The sequence below is a fragment of the Scomber japonicus genome, chromosome 1, assembly GCF_027409825.1.
Source record: "Scomber japonicus isolate fScoJap1 chromosome 1, fScoJap1.pri, whole genome shotgun sequence".
NCBI lineage: Eukaryota > Metazoa > Chordata > Actinopteri > Scombriformes > Scombridae > Scomber > Scomber japonicus.
Genome location: NC_070578.1, coordinates 43,428,947 through 43,445,081, shown reverse-complemented (window position 1 = coordinate 43,445,081; position 16,135 = coordinate 43,428,947). Strand labels below are relative to the sequence as shown.

The 16,135-nt window shown below is 43.3% G+C and overlaps 1 protein-coding gene across 1 annotated transcript; it reads left to right on the top strand.

Annotated features, from left to right (window-relative positions):
- Window positions 1-4,135: 4,135 nt before the first annotated feature.
- LOC128373229 (NLR family CARD domain-containing protein 3-like) lies at window positions 4,136-12,274 on the top strand. Its single transcript, XM_053333554.1, has 8 exons — window positions 4,136-4,171; window positions 4,423-4,452; window positions 4,644-4,872; window positions 5,123-6,920; window positions 9,059-9,232; window positions 10,069-10,242; window positions 10,537-10,583; window positions 11,730-12,274. The coding sequence occupies exons 1-8, from the start codon at window positions 4,136-4,138 to the stop codon at window positions 12,272-12,274; spliced, it is 3,033 nt and encodes a 1,010-aa protein (XP_053189529.1).
- The last annotated feature ends 3,861 nt before the right edge of the window (window positions 12,275-16,135 follow it).

Here is a 16,135-nt window from a genome sequence, read left to right as displayed (position 1 = left end):
CCAAAAGCAACACTGATGATGCTGCAGCAAAAACCAGGAAGGAATGATGGCAGAAAATAGCCGACTCTGTTAATGTGTAAATTCATGAGATCATACAATATTAATTTATCAGACAATATAAACGGACACTCTGATCACACAATGCCACTTTATTACGGCACAGACGTTTGGGGCAGATCGCTTCCTCAGTGCCCTTCCTTTCATAAGAGACATTAAGTTAGTTTAATATTCAACATTCAAAATACAAACCTATTATGCTTCAACCATTTGAGTGAATGATGTCAAACCAACTGTATAACATACAGAATAATATCCCTCATGTGCCTCAAGGCTTATTTTACAAATATATATTTTCGTCAATTTTTTACAATTACAATAAATAAATACAGTTATTATGCTCCCTGACTCTTTGATCTCAGGATGTCAAACCTACAGAATAATATCCCCCACGTGCCTCAATGATTATTTTTTAAATATATATTTTGGCCAATTAAAAAATTGCATCTATCCCTAAAAGCTCATTCTCTCCTAAGCGCTCCTCTCGCGATCCGCGCACCAATGTTGACAGCCAGGATCTTTTAAGAATGGGCAGGTCATTTTCTAAGAGAGCTGATTGGTCAGGAGGTGGTGCTTTTATACTCATTGATCTCTTATCCAGAACATAACCTGCTCCGGAGCAGGTTAGCCGTTCAACATAAGTTACCATGGTGATTTACCCCGGTAAGAAGTGAACCAGCTTCGTAGTACGGAAAACCCAGAGTTAGCCCTGAAGTTACCTCGATAAGAGAAAATCCAGCTTCGTAGTACAGGCCTCTGGTGAACCAGGCACAAACACCACAGACAGGTTCAATGGAAACAACTTTAATGCTCAGAAACCAACAGACAGGCTTACAGACCATAAAGGGAAAGCAGTTCAAACTAGAAAATTTTGCAATTTCATAAGAAATTGCGTGTGGGAGCTGCAAACTGCCAGACGCATCCCTCGCAAACTGCCAGATGCAGCCGCTGCCACCATTCCTGTTATTGCTACCTTCACTGCAGATTTCTGTTGGAGCAGCAATTATTCAACATTTTGTGGCGCCACCTACAGGTGAAGTTTCATTAAATACCACAAAGGTGTTCAATATCCCCATCTGTACAATTCTGCTGTCATCATAGAAGGTTGACATTAAAAGATATGGAACTTAATAAGTCATATGTTGGTGTTTCACTAATGGCCACAAGGTGGGGCTATTGGCTCCATGTTTCACTATATCGTACACATTGACATGGAGAACTAATGTACCAAGTTTCATTTCATTGAAGACAACAGAACTGTAGGAATATTGTGTTATAATATTACAGTAGCGCCCCCATTTGGTAAAATTGTATCAAATTTTACATAATGGTACAGTGCCACCATGTGTACAAGACTATCAAATTTTGTGGCGATCTGAATCGGCATTGAAGAGTTATTGATCGTTAAATGCATCAGGCCACGCCCTCAAAAGTTTGCTAACCAATTACGGACAAACGGTAAGTGATACCAAAAAACGAAGATAATAGCTGTGTTCGGGGTCCTCTAAACATGCTGTGTACCAAGTTTGATGAAGATTGGATGAAAAATGTGCCAAAAGCAGTAAAAAATGTATTTTTCAAAAAAATCAAAATGGCGGAAACATTTTCTAGACGCAAATGGGCGTGGCCTATATCAGTCTACTTGGTACCATCCAAGGAACACACTGTGCAAAGATTGTTTGAATACGCCTTACGGTTCATGAGTTATAAGCCAAAATGTAAAACATGTAATAACTGACCACATGGTGGCGCTATAGATCATTTTTTACAATATGTGAAGCATTTGCTCATGGGCCACCTGTAGTTGAAGTTTGAACACTTTAGCACTTTTACTTCTTGAGATATGAGCTTTCAAACATCGCTCCCATTGACTTTCCAATATAAATTTTAATGTTTTAAAAAATTATATAAAATCAATGGAATATGTTAGAGATATGAAAAGTAATAGCACACATCTCCTTATGGATATGTACAATTTGACATTGAAACGAAGTTGATACGACAAATCGTGTAGGACTAGTTACGCTACGAAAAACGGCGAAATAATAATAAATAAAGAGCGAAGATAACATAGTGTGGGAGCTTTGCAGCTCCCACACAATAAGGTTGAAACCAGCAGGAACAGGTAACAAGAGGAACAGGAACAGACAGGAACAGCATCACAATCTAGTGTCTAGAATGAAAGAAAATGAGTGAGAGCAGTATATGTAGTGAGGAGCTGATGAGGGAATTACACAGTGGCAGCAGGTGAGCAGGTCGGTTTGAAACTGAAGGCAGGGACAGAAACAGACAGGACAACACAAACAGAGCTTAAACAGGAATCATGACAGTCGCCCCTCAAGGGACAACTCCCAAATGTCCCTCCAGGCTGGTCAGGAGGGAGAAAACAAAGAGGAGAAAGAAGGCAGGACAGATGGACAGGACCACTCTGGAGGCTGGAAGAGCTGCTCAGGACAGAAACTTTGGGGACCAAGGTGTCAACAAAACCACATAGAAAGTTGGCGTCACCACAGTCAATAGAAAAAAACTCTGCATTTGGTTCTGACACTTCACTAACAAAGACCACGCCAACTTAGATATGAGTTTAAATATTTGTTATGTGGAAGGAAAAGGGGTTGAGGGAGGAGTGAGGGTCGTGAGGATGGGGGAAGGCATGAGTCGTGAGGGAGGAGTAGGAAGAAAAGAGAGGTGTTAGTGTGGATGAAAGTTGAAGCCGGGTGCCGAGTCGATGAAGAGGCGCAGGATGCTGTACCTGTCTTCTAGTTGGGTGTGTGGAGGGAACCGGGGCGTGATGAGTCTCTGGGTGGGGGAGCTGTCTCCATGTCTGGTCCGAGTTGCAGATCCCCAAAAAGTCTTCCAGAGGACTGAAGCACGTGAGGCGTTTATAATGTCAGTAGTGCTGTAGTGGATGTAAGTTTAAGCAGGTGCCAATGCAGAATGAATGACCTGAGTATGATTCTGGGGATACACTGGATTTGATTATGATTTGCCCCAGGTGGAAGTGGAACCAAAAATGTGTGGTTACTGTACCTGTTTCAGTGATGAATAGTGGATCAAATGGGCAGGCACGGCTGGTTTGTCTTAATCGGATGTAGTCCTGGATGGGATCTTAAGCTCAGGAATGGATGCGAGCGGAATAGGAAAACGGGTTGTGACTGGCCGGATTGATTATTTTTGCTTTCTCTGAGGTGGAAGATGCAGTGCTGGAGGAGCAGGTGTGGAGGAAGTGACAACAACAAGGTCTTTGTGAAGCTAGCACACGAGGCAAAGAAGTGGCGAGTGTGCTAGCTGTAGCAGGGTGGGATGGGGTTGCAGTTTAGTGGACAGCGGGCCGCAAACACGCAGCAGTACAAGTTGGGGACTGAAGTGCTTCAGTGTGTCCCTTAATTGAATTGTTGAAGTCTTCCGGCAGCTTGGGACGCAAAGAAAAAACGAGGAGGAGACAGTGAAATCAGCTGGTGTAAGTTCAGGTCGGAAGTTGCTGTCTAAGGTCGACTGGGCCAAATGATGTATGCGGTTCCCTGAGGAATTACGTGTGGACGGATGGATAAGAAGGGCGAGGTGGACATAATTACCGGTTAAGATTATCATTGTCATTGTCATTGTCATTATCATTATTATTATTATTATCATTGCTAGGTCAAGGTCATTAGTTTTGGAGCTGCAGTAGCCGCTGGACAAGAAACGATAAAAGTAAGAACCAGAGAAGAAGAAAAGATGCGGGATGGAAGGATGCATGTGCACGGGACGATAGTGAATACTGAACAAACAAACAAATAAATTGAAAAGTGCTGTTCAACGGGTTGAGTCCGTGCTTCGGACAGGCAATGGTCCGGCCGGATATTTTCGAAGCTGGTTGACGGTCAGAAAGTTGGCAGCAGATTGGCACCGGGTTGCATTTCGCCAGTGGCCTTGGCTGTTGGACCTCGAGCGGGACAGAGAGGGGGGTGGGCGGGGAGGAGCGTCGGCTCAGGTTCTTCCCCTGGAGACGTAGAGAGGTGATTGCCTGTTGACGTTGAAAGGGGGCCGAGGACTCCGGGAAGCTGGGATGACTGTGCATGACTGTGGTTTGTTCGAAATGAGACGAACTGACGAAGGGGGAAGAGCGGATAGGGTGAGACTTAAATACTGCTAGTGCGGAAATTGAGAAGGTAAGAGGCAAGGTCTCCGTTCCTGAACTTTGTTATAAAACTAGTAATCAGTAATCAGAGCAGCATTAACAGGAGTTCATTTAGTCATCATGACAGAACATCTTTAATAAGCTGAGTGCAGATTTGAGTCATTAAATGTCCTTAAACGTGATGTTTTCTCCACAGAGTTCAGCAGCAGAGCTCAGAGGTTCCCAGTGATCAGTCTGCACAGCAGCATCAAACACAGCCGGACTCCATATTTATGGTGTGTACATGTACAAACACACCTTTTACTATTAACTCCATCAACCACAGATGAAATACTAAAGTAGCATTCAGGTCCTAACAGTGTCCATGCTGCTCTGTTTAGACCAGCAGGCCTTCAGACTGACACATGAATCACATGTTGTGTTCTACCAGTTTAAATGAAATGTTCACTTTATCCTTCTGTTCCAGCTGCTGGAGGAGAACATCCTCACTTTTGTGAAGAACGAGCTGAAGAGAGTCCAGAGGGGTCTGAGTCCAGATGACCCAGAATGCTTAGAGAGTCAAAGTGAAGATGAGGAGGTGTTGGACGGTGAGGAGGAAGAGCAGAGGAGGAGCAGCAGAGAGGCATTTCTGAAGATCACAGTGCACTTCCTGAGGAGAATGAAGCAGGAGGAGCTGGCTGAGCGTCTGCAGAGCAGTAAGAGGATTTTAACAGATTTAACATGATGGAGAGGAAATGGAGGCAACATGGGAGAGGTTTATATTTCAAACTCTGCTGTAAATATGCTGCACACATCTGCATCAGATCAGAGGCTGTTTGTCCTCCACTGATGAGCTGAATAAAACTGATGGAGGAGGAAAAACTACACAGACACACTTACATGTTCAGATTTCTAGACTTTCTGTAGGATCCACTCACTGATTTCATTTGTTGTTTGTTCATTCAGGAAGTCGTGCTGCAAAGTGTCGACGTAAACTCAAGTCTAACCTGGAGAAGAAGTTCCAGTGTGTGTTTGAGGGGATTGCTAAAGCAGGAAACCCAACCCTTCTGAATCAGATCTACACACCGCTCTACATCACAGAGGGAGGGACTGCAGAGGTCAATGATGAACATGAGGTCAGACAGATTGAAACAGCATCCAGGAAACCAGACAGACCAGAAACAACAATCAGACAAGAAGACATCTTTAAAGGCTCACCTGGAAGAGATGAACCAATCAGAACAGTGATGACAAAGGGAGTGGCTGGCATTGGCAAAACAGTCTTAACACAGAAGTTCACTCTGGACTGGGCTGAAGACAAAGCCAACCAGGACATACACTTCACATTTCCATTCACTTTCAGAGAGCTGAATGTGCTGAAAGAGAAAAAGTACAGCTTGGTGGAACTTGTTCATCACTTCTTTACTGAAACCAAAGAAGCAGGAATCTGCAGGTTTGAAGAGTTCCAGGTTGTGTTCATCTTTGACGGTCTGGATGAGTGTCGACTTCCTCTGGACTTCCACAACACTGAGATCCTGACTGATGTTACAGAGTCCACCTCAGTGGATGTGCTGCTGACAAACCTCATCAGGGGGAAACTGCTTCCCTCTGCTCGCCTCTGGATAACCACACGCCCTGCAGCAGCCAATCAGATCCCTCCTGAGTGCGTCGGCATGGTGACAGAGGTCAGAGGGTTCACTGATCCACAGAAGGAGGAGTACTTCAGGAAGAGATTCAGAGATAAGGAGCAGGACAGAACCATCATCTCCCACATCAAGACATCCCGAAGCCTCCACATCATGTGCCACATCCCAGTCTTCTGCTGGATCACTGCTACAGTTCTGGAGCATGTGTTGAAAAGCAGAGAGGGAAGAGAGCTGCCCAAGACCCTGACTGAGATGTACATCCACTTCCTGGTGGTTCAGTCCAAAATGAAGAACATCAAGTATGATGGAGGAGCTGAGACAGATCCACACTGGAGTCCAGAGAGCTGGAAGATGATTAAGTCCCTGGGAAAACTGGCTTTTGAGCAGCTGCAGAAAGGCAACCTGATCTTCTATGAATCAGACCTGACAGAGTGTGGCATCGATATCAGAGCAGCCTCAGTGTACTCAGGAGTGTTCACACAGGTCTTTAAAGAGGAGAGAGGGTTGTACCAGGACAAGGTGTTCTGCTTCGTCCATCTGAGTGTTCAGGAGTTTCTGGCTGCTCTTCATGTCCATCTGACATTCATCAAGTCTGGAGTCAATCTGCTGGAAGAAGACCAAACAACATCACAGCGGTCTGAAGTGTTCAGAGACAAATCAACATGTTTCTACCAGAGTGCTGTGGACGAGGCCTTAAAGAGTCCAAATGGACACCTGGACTTGTTCCTCCGCTTCCTCCTGGGTCTTTCACTGCAGACCAATCAGACTCTCCTACGAGGTCTGATGACACAGACAGGAAGTAGCTCAAAGACCAATCAGAAAACAGTCAAGTACATCAAGAAAAAGATGAGTGAGAATGTGTCTGCAGAGAGAAGCATCAATCTGTTCCACTGTCTGAATGAACTGAATGATCGTTCTCTAGTGGAGGAGATCCAACAGTACCTGAGATCAGGAAGTCTCTCTACATATAAACTGTCTCCTGCTCAGTGGTCAGCTCTGGTCTTCATCTTACTGTCATCAGAAAAAGATCTGGACGTGTTTGACCTGAAGAAATACTCTGCTTCAGAGGAGGCTCTTCTGAGGCTGCTGCCAGTGGTCAAAGCCTCCAACAAAGCTCTGTAGGTGCACACAGAACTAAGATTCCAGATTAATGGAGTTCCATCTTTGCTCAATGAAGAAAAGAAATGTTTGAAATTCTTTTGTTCCACTAATTCTTCTCCAGGTTGAGTGGCTGTAACCTCTCAGAGAGAAGCTGTGCAGCTCTGTCCTCAGTTCTCAGCTCCCAGTCCTCTAGTATGAGATATCTGGACCTGAGTAACAACAACCTGCTGGATTCAGGAGTGAAGCAGCTTTCTGCTGGACTGGAGAGTCCACACTGCGGACTGGAAACTCTCAGGTCAGGATTCAATCAATCAATCAATCTTTATTTGTATAGCACCAAATCACAACAAAGTCATGTGAAGGCTCTTTCCACATAGAGCAGGTCTAAACCCAACTCTTCAGGTTTAATTTAAAGAGACCCAACATTCCCACATGAGCAGCACTTGGTGAAAAACAAATTCAATGATTTTAGTGCAGACTTTGGTGATGCTAAGTATCCAATCTTCCAGGCTGATGGAATAAAACCAGGAGATGAATGAAAATGTTAGCACGCTCTGGTTGAAGGAGTGGTAAAAGGTCAGGAGAATGACTTTATTCACTCCAAACGATCTCAGATTCCTGAGTAGATATTGTCTCTGGTGGCACTTTTTCAGGATCTCCTCAGTGTTCGCGGAAAACCTCAGAAGGCCGTCAAAAATTGTGCCCAAGTACCTGTATTCCTCCACCACTTCCACAGGTTCCCCCCGGATGGTGGTAGTGATGGCCTCTGCCAGCTTTCTATGCTTGCTGGAGAATGTAACAATCACCTCTTTAGTCTTTGTTGAGTTCAGCTGGAGACAGGCGTCCTCACATCAGGTGATAAAGTCCTGAAGAACAGAGCTGTGGTGAAGGTTTAGGTTAGAGAGCAGAGATAGCACGACTGTGTCGTCAGCGAATTTAACCAGGTGACAGTTTGGCTGGATGTTAAGCAGAGGTGATAGGACACAGCCCTGCAGGGAACTGGTGGAGGTGTGGAAGATGTCAGAGTAGGAGCCATTAACAAGCACCCTCTGTGACCAGTTGGTTAAAAAGTCAGTAATCCACATGGTGAGCTGGTGATCCAAATTGAACCGGGTTATTAACTTCTCGGCAAGGATGTGTCGCTGCATGGTATTGAATGCAGAAGAGAAGTCCGCAAACAGGAGCCTGGTGGTGGTGTTGGGGGTCTCCAGATGTTTGTGGATGGTCTCCAAGATGAATATCTTGGCGTCGTCCACTCCCCTGCCGGCCCTGTATGCGAACTGCAGTGGGTCCATCAATGGCTCAACAGACTTGGTGATGGAGTTTTTGACAATCCTCTCCATCGTGTTCATCACCAAGGAGGTCAGAGCCACAAGCCTCAGGTCATCTAGTACCTTGGTGGGGCCCTTCTTGGGGATGGGAATGACCGTGGAATGTTTCCACTTCTGGGGCACTGTGCTGCAGTTCATGGACATCTGGAACAGCTGCTGGAATACCTCCCCCAGCTGCCCAGCACAGTGCTTAAGGGTCCGCCCACAGATGTTGTCAGGTCCAGTTGCAGTGTTGGATTTGGTCCTCTTGAGGGCTCTCACCACCTCTTCCCTGCTGAAGGTAAAAGTTGAATCATCAGGATGGAGTGTGGAGATGATGCTCTTTAGCTCTGCGCTACTGTCTTTTTCTAATCTTGAAAAGAATGAGTTGAGGTCTAGTAGGTTCATAAGGTTCTATGAGCTGGGAGCACAGTGTTCTAGTAGGTTCATAAGGTTCTATGAGCTGGGAGCACAGTGTTCTAGTAGGTTCATAAGGTTCTATGAGCTGGGAGCGCAGTGTTGTAGTAGTTTGGTTAACTGGTTGCTTTTGTCTGGCTTTATTGATAGATATAATTGAGATTTGTTTTATGTGGGAATTAAAGGACAGATCCTGATCAAATATAACTCCAAGGTTCCTTACAGTGGTGCTGGAGGGAGAGAAATGCCATCCAGAGTAGGCATGTCATTTGGTAGTGTGTTTCTAAGGTGTTTAGGGCCGAAATATTCTTTCTCATTTTCGTCTGAGAGATCTTGATTCAAGTGTAATCTGTAAAAGTTTATCTTTCAAGGTGTTACTGTGTTTATATATTGGATCTGTGAATTAACATATTAAAATTCTTCTCCAGGTTGAGTGTCTGTAACCTCTCAGAGAGAAGCTGTGCAGCTCTGTCCTCAGTTCTTAGCTCCCAGTCCTCTAGTCTGAGAGATCTGGACCTGAGTAACAACAACCTGCAGGATTCAGGAGTGAAGCAGCTTTCTGCTGGACTGAAGAGGTCACACTGTGGACTGGAAACTCTCAAGTCAGTTTTATTTACAAGTATACAGTTTCACTAACTCTTTTGACATGTGAGTCAGGATATACGTTTCTGTCATTTAATCTTTAATGAAGACTCAATGTGCATTAAGTAATAAGTCCAAGACAAATTTCCCTTCGGGGACAATAAAGTATCTATCTATCTATCTATCTATCTATCTATCTATCTATCTATCTATCTGTCTGTCTATAAAAGTCTAGTATAATGGAAAGAATAACAGAAAATATACAACACAGAAATACTGGTTAGAGCGCAAGCCATATATGCAGCGGATCCCAGTTCAAGTCCCAGCCAGCGGACCCTTCTGCATGTCCCCTCTCCCATAATGTTCTGTCTCTCTACTGTCAAATAAAGTTGTCTATGCCAGAAAAATTCTTTAAGAAAAAAGAAGTGAACATATAAAGCAAATTTGAATGAAATTAAATCAGAAATATGATGGAAGATATTAAGTTGGTTAAATTACTGAAATCACACAGTGATTGTCATTTAAAATTAAGAATATTAACGATCATCAAACATCAATACATTTCTATTAAATCTTCTTACTGTCTTCAGAAATTCTGTCAGACAATATTTAACTTTAAAGAACTTTCTTCTATCAAAGTAAAAACAGAATCAGATTAAACTCTGAGCTTCAGCTGTTTCATCCTCCAGCAGCAACATGTGCTTTCTCTCCTTCTACTAACCTAAAATGTATCTGCATGACACCAACATACAGCAGGGGGCGCTGAGTGTCAACATAAAGGCCTGAAGGACAAAATCCTGTTTATTGAGTTGAGAATGTTTTTAAGCTCATTAGATGAACTGTTGTGTGTGTTCAGTCTGTCAGGATGTCTGATCACAGAGGAAGGCTGTGCTTCTCTAGCCTCAGCTCTGAGGTGCAACCCCTCCCATCTGAGGGAGCTGGACCTGAGCTACAATCACCCAGGAGACTCCGGAGAGAAGCTTCTGTCTGCTGGACTGGAGGATCCACACTGGAGACTGGACACTCTCAGGTATGGACAGACAGATGGACACTCTCAGGTATGGACAGACAGGTGGACACTCTCAGGTATTGAAAGACAGATGGACGCTCTCAGGTATGGACAGATGGACACTCTCAGGTATTGAAAGACAGATGGACGCTCTCAGGTATGGACAGATGGACACTCTCAGGTATGGACAGACAGGTGGACACTCTCAGGTATGGACAGATGGACAGACACTCTGACTAACTGAGTGGTTCATGTTTAATGGTGGATATGAGTGAAGGTGTATGAAGCTGATTGTGTCTTTGTCTCTTCCTCCAGGATGGACCATGGTGGACTGCAGACACTGAAACCTGGTCTGAGGAAGTGTGAGTGTGTTTTCAGTTTGATTCATGAGAACTTTGAGAAAAACTGGATGAAATATGTAAAAGAAGTGAAAAAAGTTGAAAATGATGGAAAATGTGTTTAGTCAGAAATGGGCGTGGCCTAAACTGACATTTATCTTGAACCAATGAATCCATGAAACAGAAATTTCCTTCTGTTCGTCACAGTTCAGGAGTTTAAAGAGAAATGTTTGGGGAGGGGCGCTAGTGAGCAGAGATTTTTTTCTTTTTTTACATTTAGACAAGAGTAGAGCAACTTGCGAGACGAACGTTTCCTCTCACAAGCACGTAATGTGCAGATTTTTTTGCGAGGGGTTTAGTAGTCACCACGTTCCTATTGGTGACTGGGGATGGGAGAACACTACACCAAACTTTTAATTTTTTTTTTTTTCCTTTTTTTGTTTGTCGGTTAATGTCTTACTGGAGGAGGTTTATCTTTGTATATGTACAATTTATCAAATCCATCATATATTACTATACGTTTAAATGTATGTCTCCTATAACAGAATATGGCTAGGCCACATCTAAACGTGAATGTGAACAAACCAGGCGGGTGTCAGGTCACCTTTGTGAGCTGGAATCACACAGCCTTGATCTTATAGTGCTCTTCCTCCATCCTTGTCACCTCTGCCACCACCATCTTCTTCCTCTCTTTACAGTTGGCCTTGGACCATAACCATGGTGCTTCTCCCCATCCTAGCCCTACTCTTCCTGTTTGGACTCTGCCGACAACATTAAAACAATATTCTTTTGCAATTACTTTATTGAACGACCCGAAGCATGAGCATACAGGCTGTGTCGATTCGGTTCTTTTTGTGTCTTCTACAAATTGTTGTTTATCACACTTAATGATGTATGATGTTGTTGTACATTTGGGATGGTGTAAAGGGATAGGATTGTGTGTTGAAGTCTGTTGGACTATATTAAACTGTATATCAAATTGTATTTTGTAGAATCTAAAAATTAACAAAAATACCTTGGAACAAAAAAAATAAGAGACATGTTTTATAAATGTCCACATGGTGGTGCTACCTGCTCCAAAATGTCCCTCATGCCTCTGCTGCAGGTAAAGTTCATTCATACTTAACTTACATAAACTGCAGCTGTATTGTGTCTCGTTCTCTCCATCAGATGCCTGTGAACTGGAACTGGATCCAAACACAATGAACAGAAAACTCAAACTGTCTGATAACAACAGGAAGGTGACAAATGTGACGAAGGTTCAGTCATATCCTGATCATCCAGACAGATTTGAGTCCTGTCCTCAGCTGCTGTGTAGAAATGTTCTGCCTGGTCGCTGTTACTGGGAGATCAAGTGGAGAGGAGACGTTTATATATCAGTGAGTTACAGAAGAATCAGAAGGAGAGGACGAAGTGAAGACTGTTTGTTTGGAGACAATGATCAGTCCTGGAGTCTGAGCTGCTCTGATGATGGTCATTACTCTGTCTGGCACAATAAGAGAGGAACAGCCATCTCCTCCTCCTCCTCCTCCTCCTCCTCTGTCTCTAACAGAGTAGCAGTGTATGTGGACTGTCCTGCTGGCACTCTGTCCTTCTACAGAGTCTCCTCTGACACACTGATCCACCTCCACACCTTCAACACCACATTCACTGAACCTCTGTATGCTGGGTTTAGAGTCTGGTCTGGTTCCTCAGTCTCTCTGGTTCCTCTGTAGGAGGGAGAGTCTCTCTGTGTCCTCTGTAGGAGGGAGAGTCTCTCTGGTTCCTCTGTAGGAGGGAGAGTCTCTCTAGTTCCTCTGTAGGAGGGAGAGTCTCTCTGGTTCCTCTGGAGGAGGGCGAGTCTCTCTGGTTCCTCTGTAGGAGGGCGAGTCTCTCTGGTTCCTCTGTAGGAGGGAGAGTCTCTCTGGTTCCTCTGTAGGAGGGAGAGTCTCTCTGGTTCCTCTGTAGGAGGGAGAGTCTCTCTGGTTCCTCTGTAGGAGGGAGAGTCTCTCCTGTGGACAGAAACTCTGCTGACTGAAGATCAGCTGCTGAAATCAAACATCACACACACTCTGCACTGTGAAGCAGATCTGTCTCAGACTCAAACACTCAGTTATTTTTCCTTCTACATGATTCATTGATTAGTCTCAGTTGACTCTGCTGTTGTTACTGTCAGGATCCAATGAGCAGCATGCAGCTCTATTCATGTTTCAATCTAATAACATCTGTCCACAGTGTTTTTGTGCTTCTCACATGTATTTTATCTGATCATCAATAAAAACTATTCATGACATTATTGTTGAAAGCATCCTCACTTTACTGACACAATGGATAATATGATATATATCCTCCTGAAATGATGTAATTCCAACTTGGTCATGTGCGTTTGTCCATTTGATGTTGGATAGCCTTCATTGTCACCAAGATTTCCTTCATGATTGTAAACTGACCAGTAGTCACAGGATCATCAAATTCAATCATGTCCTCTTCTTTTTATTGTCATCCACACGTCCATCATCCTTTAACCCATGTATATCTGTATGTTTGGAGTGCACCATCTCTAATTCTAGGATATTGGACTTCATAATCTTTCAGATGAGGAGGGGGTCAGGTTTCCCTTCTAATGTCTGTGAATCCATGACAATAGTCAGCTCGAGCTCGAAGGACCAAGTTAAGTAGGAGGTTCAGAAAAGGTTGATTATCATGATGGGTATCAGTCAGGATGTGGTGCTACAATAAATGGAGGGGAAAAAGGCACACACTTGTCTCTGAGTCTGAAAGAAACAACTGGTCCAGTCTAAGAGAGGAGTAAAGTGCTCCAAAGTCAGGTAGGAAATGACATTGACTGATATGTCGCCCAAACAGCTGCTACCATGGTAACTGGTAGGAAGTGGAGCCCAGCTGTTGCTATCCAGCAGGCAAAGGCAGCCCTCAAGCATCAGGACATTTTTGGTCAGGTACAGCAAGGAAGAGGAGGCCTCGGCCTCGGAGAGAGCCGACCATCTTGGCACAAAGCAACCCCATCGCAGCGCTGAGGTCTGGTGGTTGTAGCGGTACACCAACAAAAGCAGGCTATGAGGCGTGCAAAGGTGGTTTCTCAGAGCAGAGCAGGGCCAGTGGATGCGATGGGAGGAGGTTGAGAAGAGAAAGTTCTCTTGGAAGGAGTTGTGCGACATGAAATCACATCGAACCAACTTCGTCATTCGAGCCACCTATGACGTCCTGCCTCAACCAGTGGTACAGAGAACACTCTTCATGCCCCTTTTGTGAATCTCCAGCCAGCTTGAAGCACATTCTGGTGGACAAGCCTGATGCAAGGCTGTTAGCTGAAGGGCTGAAGTGTCTTTCAACTTCCCACAGAGACCAGGCAGACATCCATCAACGCCATACCTCCTCTCTCATCCCATCCCACAGGTGCAATGGCATTCATCTGAGGGCAGTGTGTATGATGATAGTGAGGTTTTTGCAGCATTAATGAAGACAGTATGTTTATGAGGACACATGTTAGTCTTTTCATTAGTTTAACAAAAAAGTAAAAAAGTAAAAGTAGAAAACCAAACCATCATACAGACATCTGATAAACTACTCATCATACAGCTGAGCATATTTATTCAGATTATATCAATGATCATTTATTATTTTCAGCTGCTCCACTAACATTGTAATGTCTGAGCTGTGCATTAAAATGCTCCTTGATGTGAGATAATTCTGATTATTCCTGAATAATATTAAAACTACATAAGCTAGTGTTGAGAAAAGCTCCCAGTAGAACCAGTGTGTGAAATAAAGTGGTGGAACTGGAGTTAGTTGTTGTGAGGCTGTTTATATTTTGCTGACATGGAGGAAAATCACCAACATTTGTGCGGTGAGTCTTCCAGTCTGCCATCTTCCCACTTTTTGTGTTGTTGGAATATAAAAGACACAACTAATAAAACTATGATCAGACTTTATGATATTTATGCTGTCTGTTAACGTTTGACTTCAGTTGCTCCAAAGTTCAGAGCTGCTGTTCTGTGATCAGATTTCCTTAAAGAAGACTTCATATTAAAGATGAACACGGAGAGATGAGACTGTTTGTGAACCAACAGACCTTAAAAACCTCCTGCTGTGAGTTACATGTTTCTTCTTCTGCTGCTTGTTTAAATGTTGATGGCACTATCGCTGGCTGGTTGAAGCTGCTGATATATTTCACCTTCACTCATCAGCTTCATTCAGATGATTTTCAGCATCTAAAGGAAACGTAGCCGACAGTTTTCATCATGTTTGTGTCAGCAGCTGTTAAAATGATCTGATAACAGTAGAGATGGTAGTTATAGTGATAAATATATATAATGATGAAATGAGTTATATGAGTATGAACATGTAATATACAGTATGTACTCCATATAATATAAAGATTAGACTCATCTTTTATGGTTCAGCACCCTGCCAACACCTGAACCTGGCTGTTAAAGGGTTTGGGTACGATGACATTCATTGTACTCAACTTTAGATAAATAGACTAAAGTGATTGACTGTTGTTTTTGTAAAACTGTTTCTTGAAGTCAGTAATTGTGTGTTTGATTCATTTAATTGGTTGTATCAAAGGTCACCTCATTCAGTCATCTTGAACCTGACAAACATTATGACAGTTACTATAATAACTAATCCACAGTTACAACAGAAAGAGTTTGTTTCACAGGTCAGACGGTTAGTGATGAACAGGTAATAAAAGCCATATAATAATATACTATGAAATGTGTTAAAAGAAGGTGACAGAAATACTGTTGAAAACATCTTTTCATTCATGATATTCAGTTATTTAATCAGGCAAATGAAAAGTCAGTGGAACATTCAGAAACTAAGTTATTAAACATTAAAGCTGAGTGAAAGTCTTTAAATAGTTTGTTACTGTGGCTCCATCTGGTGGTGGAATGAATAATGACAGGATGTTAGACAGCAGTGCAGACCTGTGTGATGTGCAGCTGGTTGTAATGAATGAACATGTTGTTGTGTTTGTGTGAAGGTGTTTCTCTGCTATGGATCAGTGTGAGGACAGAGAGGAGGGAGTCCCTCCCTCTAAAAGCTCTCTGTGTGGGGAACATGACAGCCAGACCAAAGCTCAGAGGTGAGATGAGGATCTCTAACTGTCCATCACTGTTCTCCACTCACATCACTCCACCATCATTATTCACACTCACTGTCACATCTGACACTCAACTACTGAATAATAAGTCACAATAACTCAGAATGAACTACTAACTTTGTGAGTTAACAAAGAGCTCAACCACTGATTAGTCAACTAATCAACTAAGATGAGACAGCATCTTTCATCAGATGACATTTTGATGAACAGGAGAACGTTTCTCATCCACTGTCTTCTTACTGATTTTCATTCTGCTTCTAAAACTTCAGCTGCTGACAGTCTGCTCAACATTCATCTTTTTAAACTCTTTGATTTGTTGTTTGTTTGTATCAGGATGCAGCAGCAGAGAGCAGACTCTCCTGAACCCAGCTGTGTGTCCATGAAGAGGGACCGGTCTAAGCATCGTCCTATTTGGTTTAAAGATGGACAACCTGCTGATGGAAGGTAAGAACTCAAAAATCGCTGTATGGGT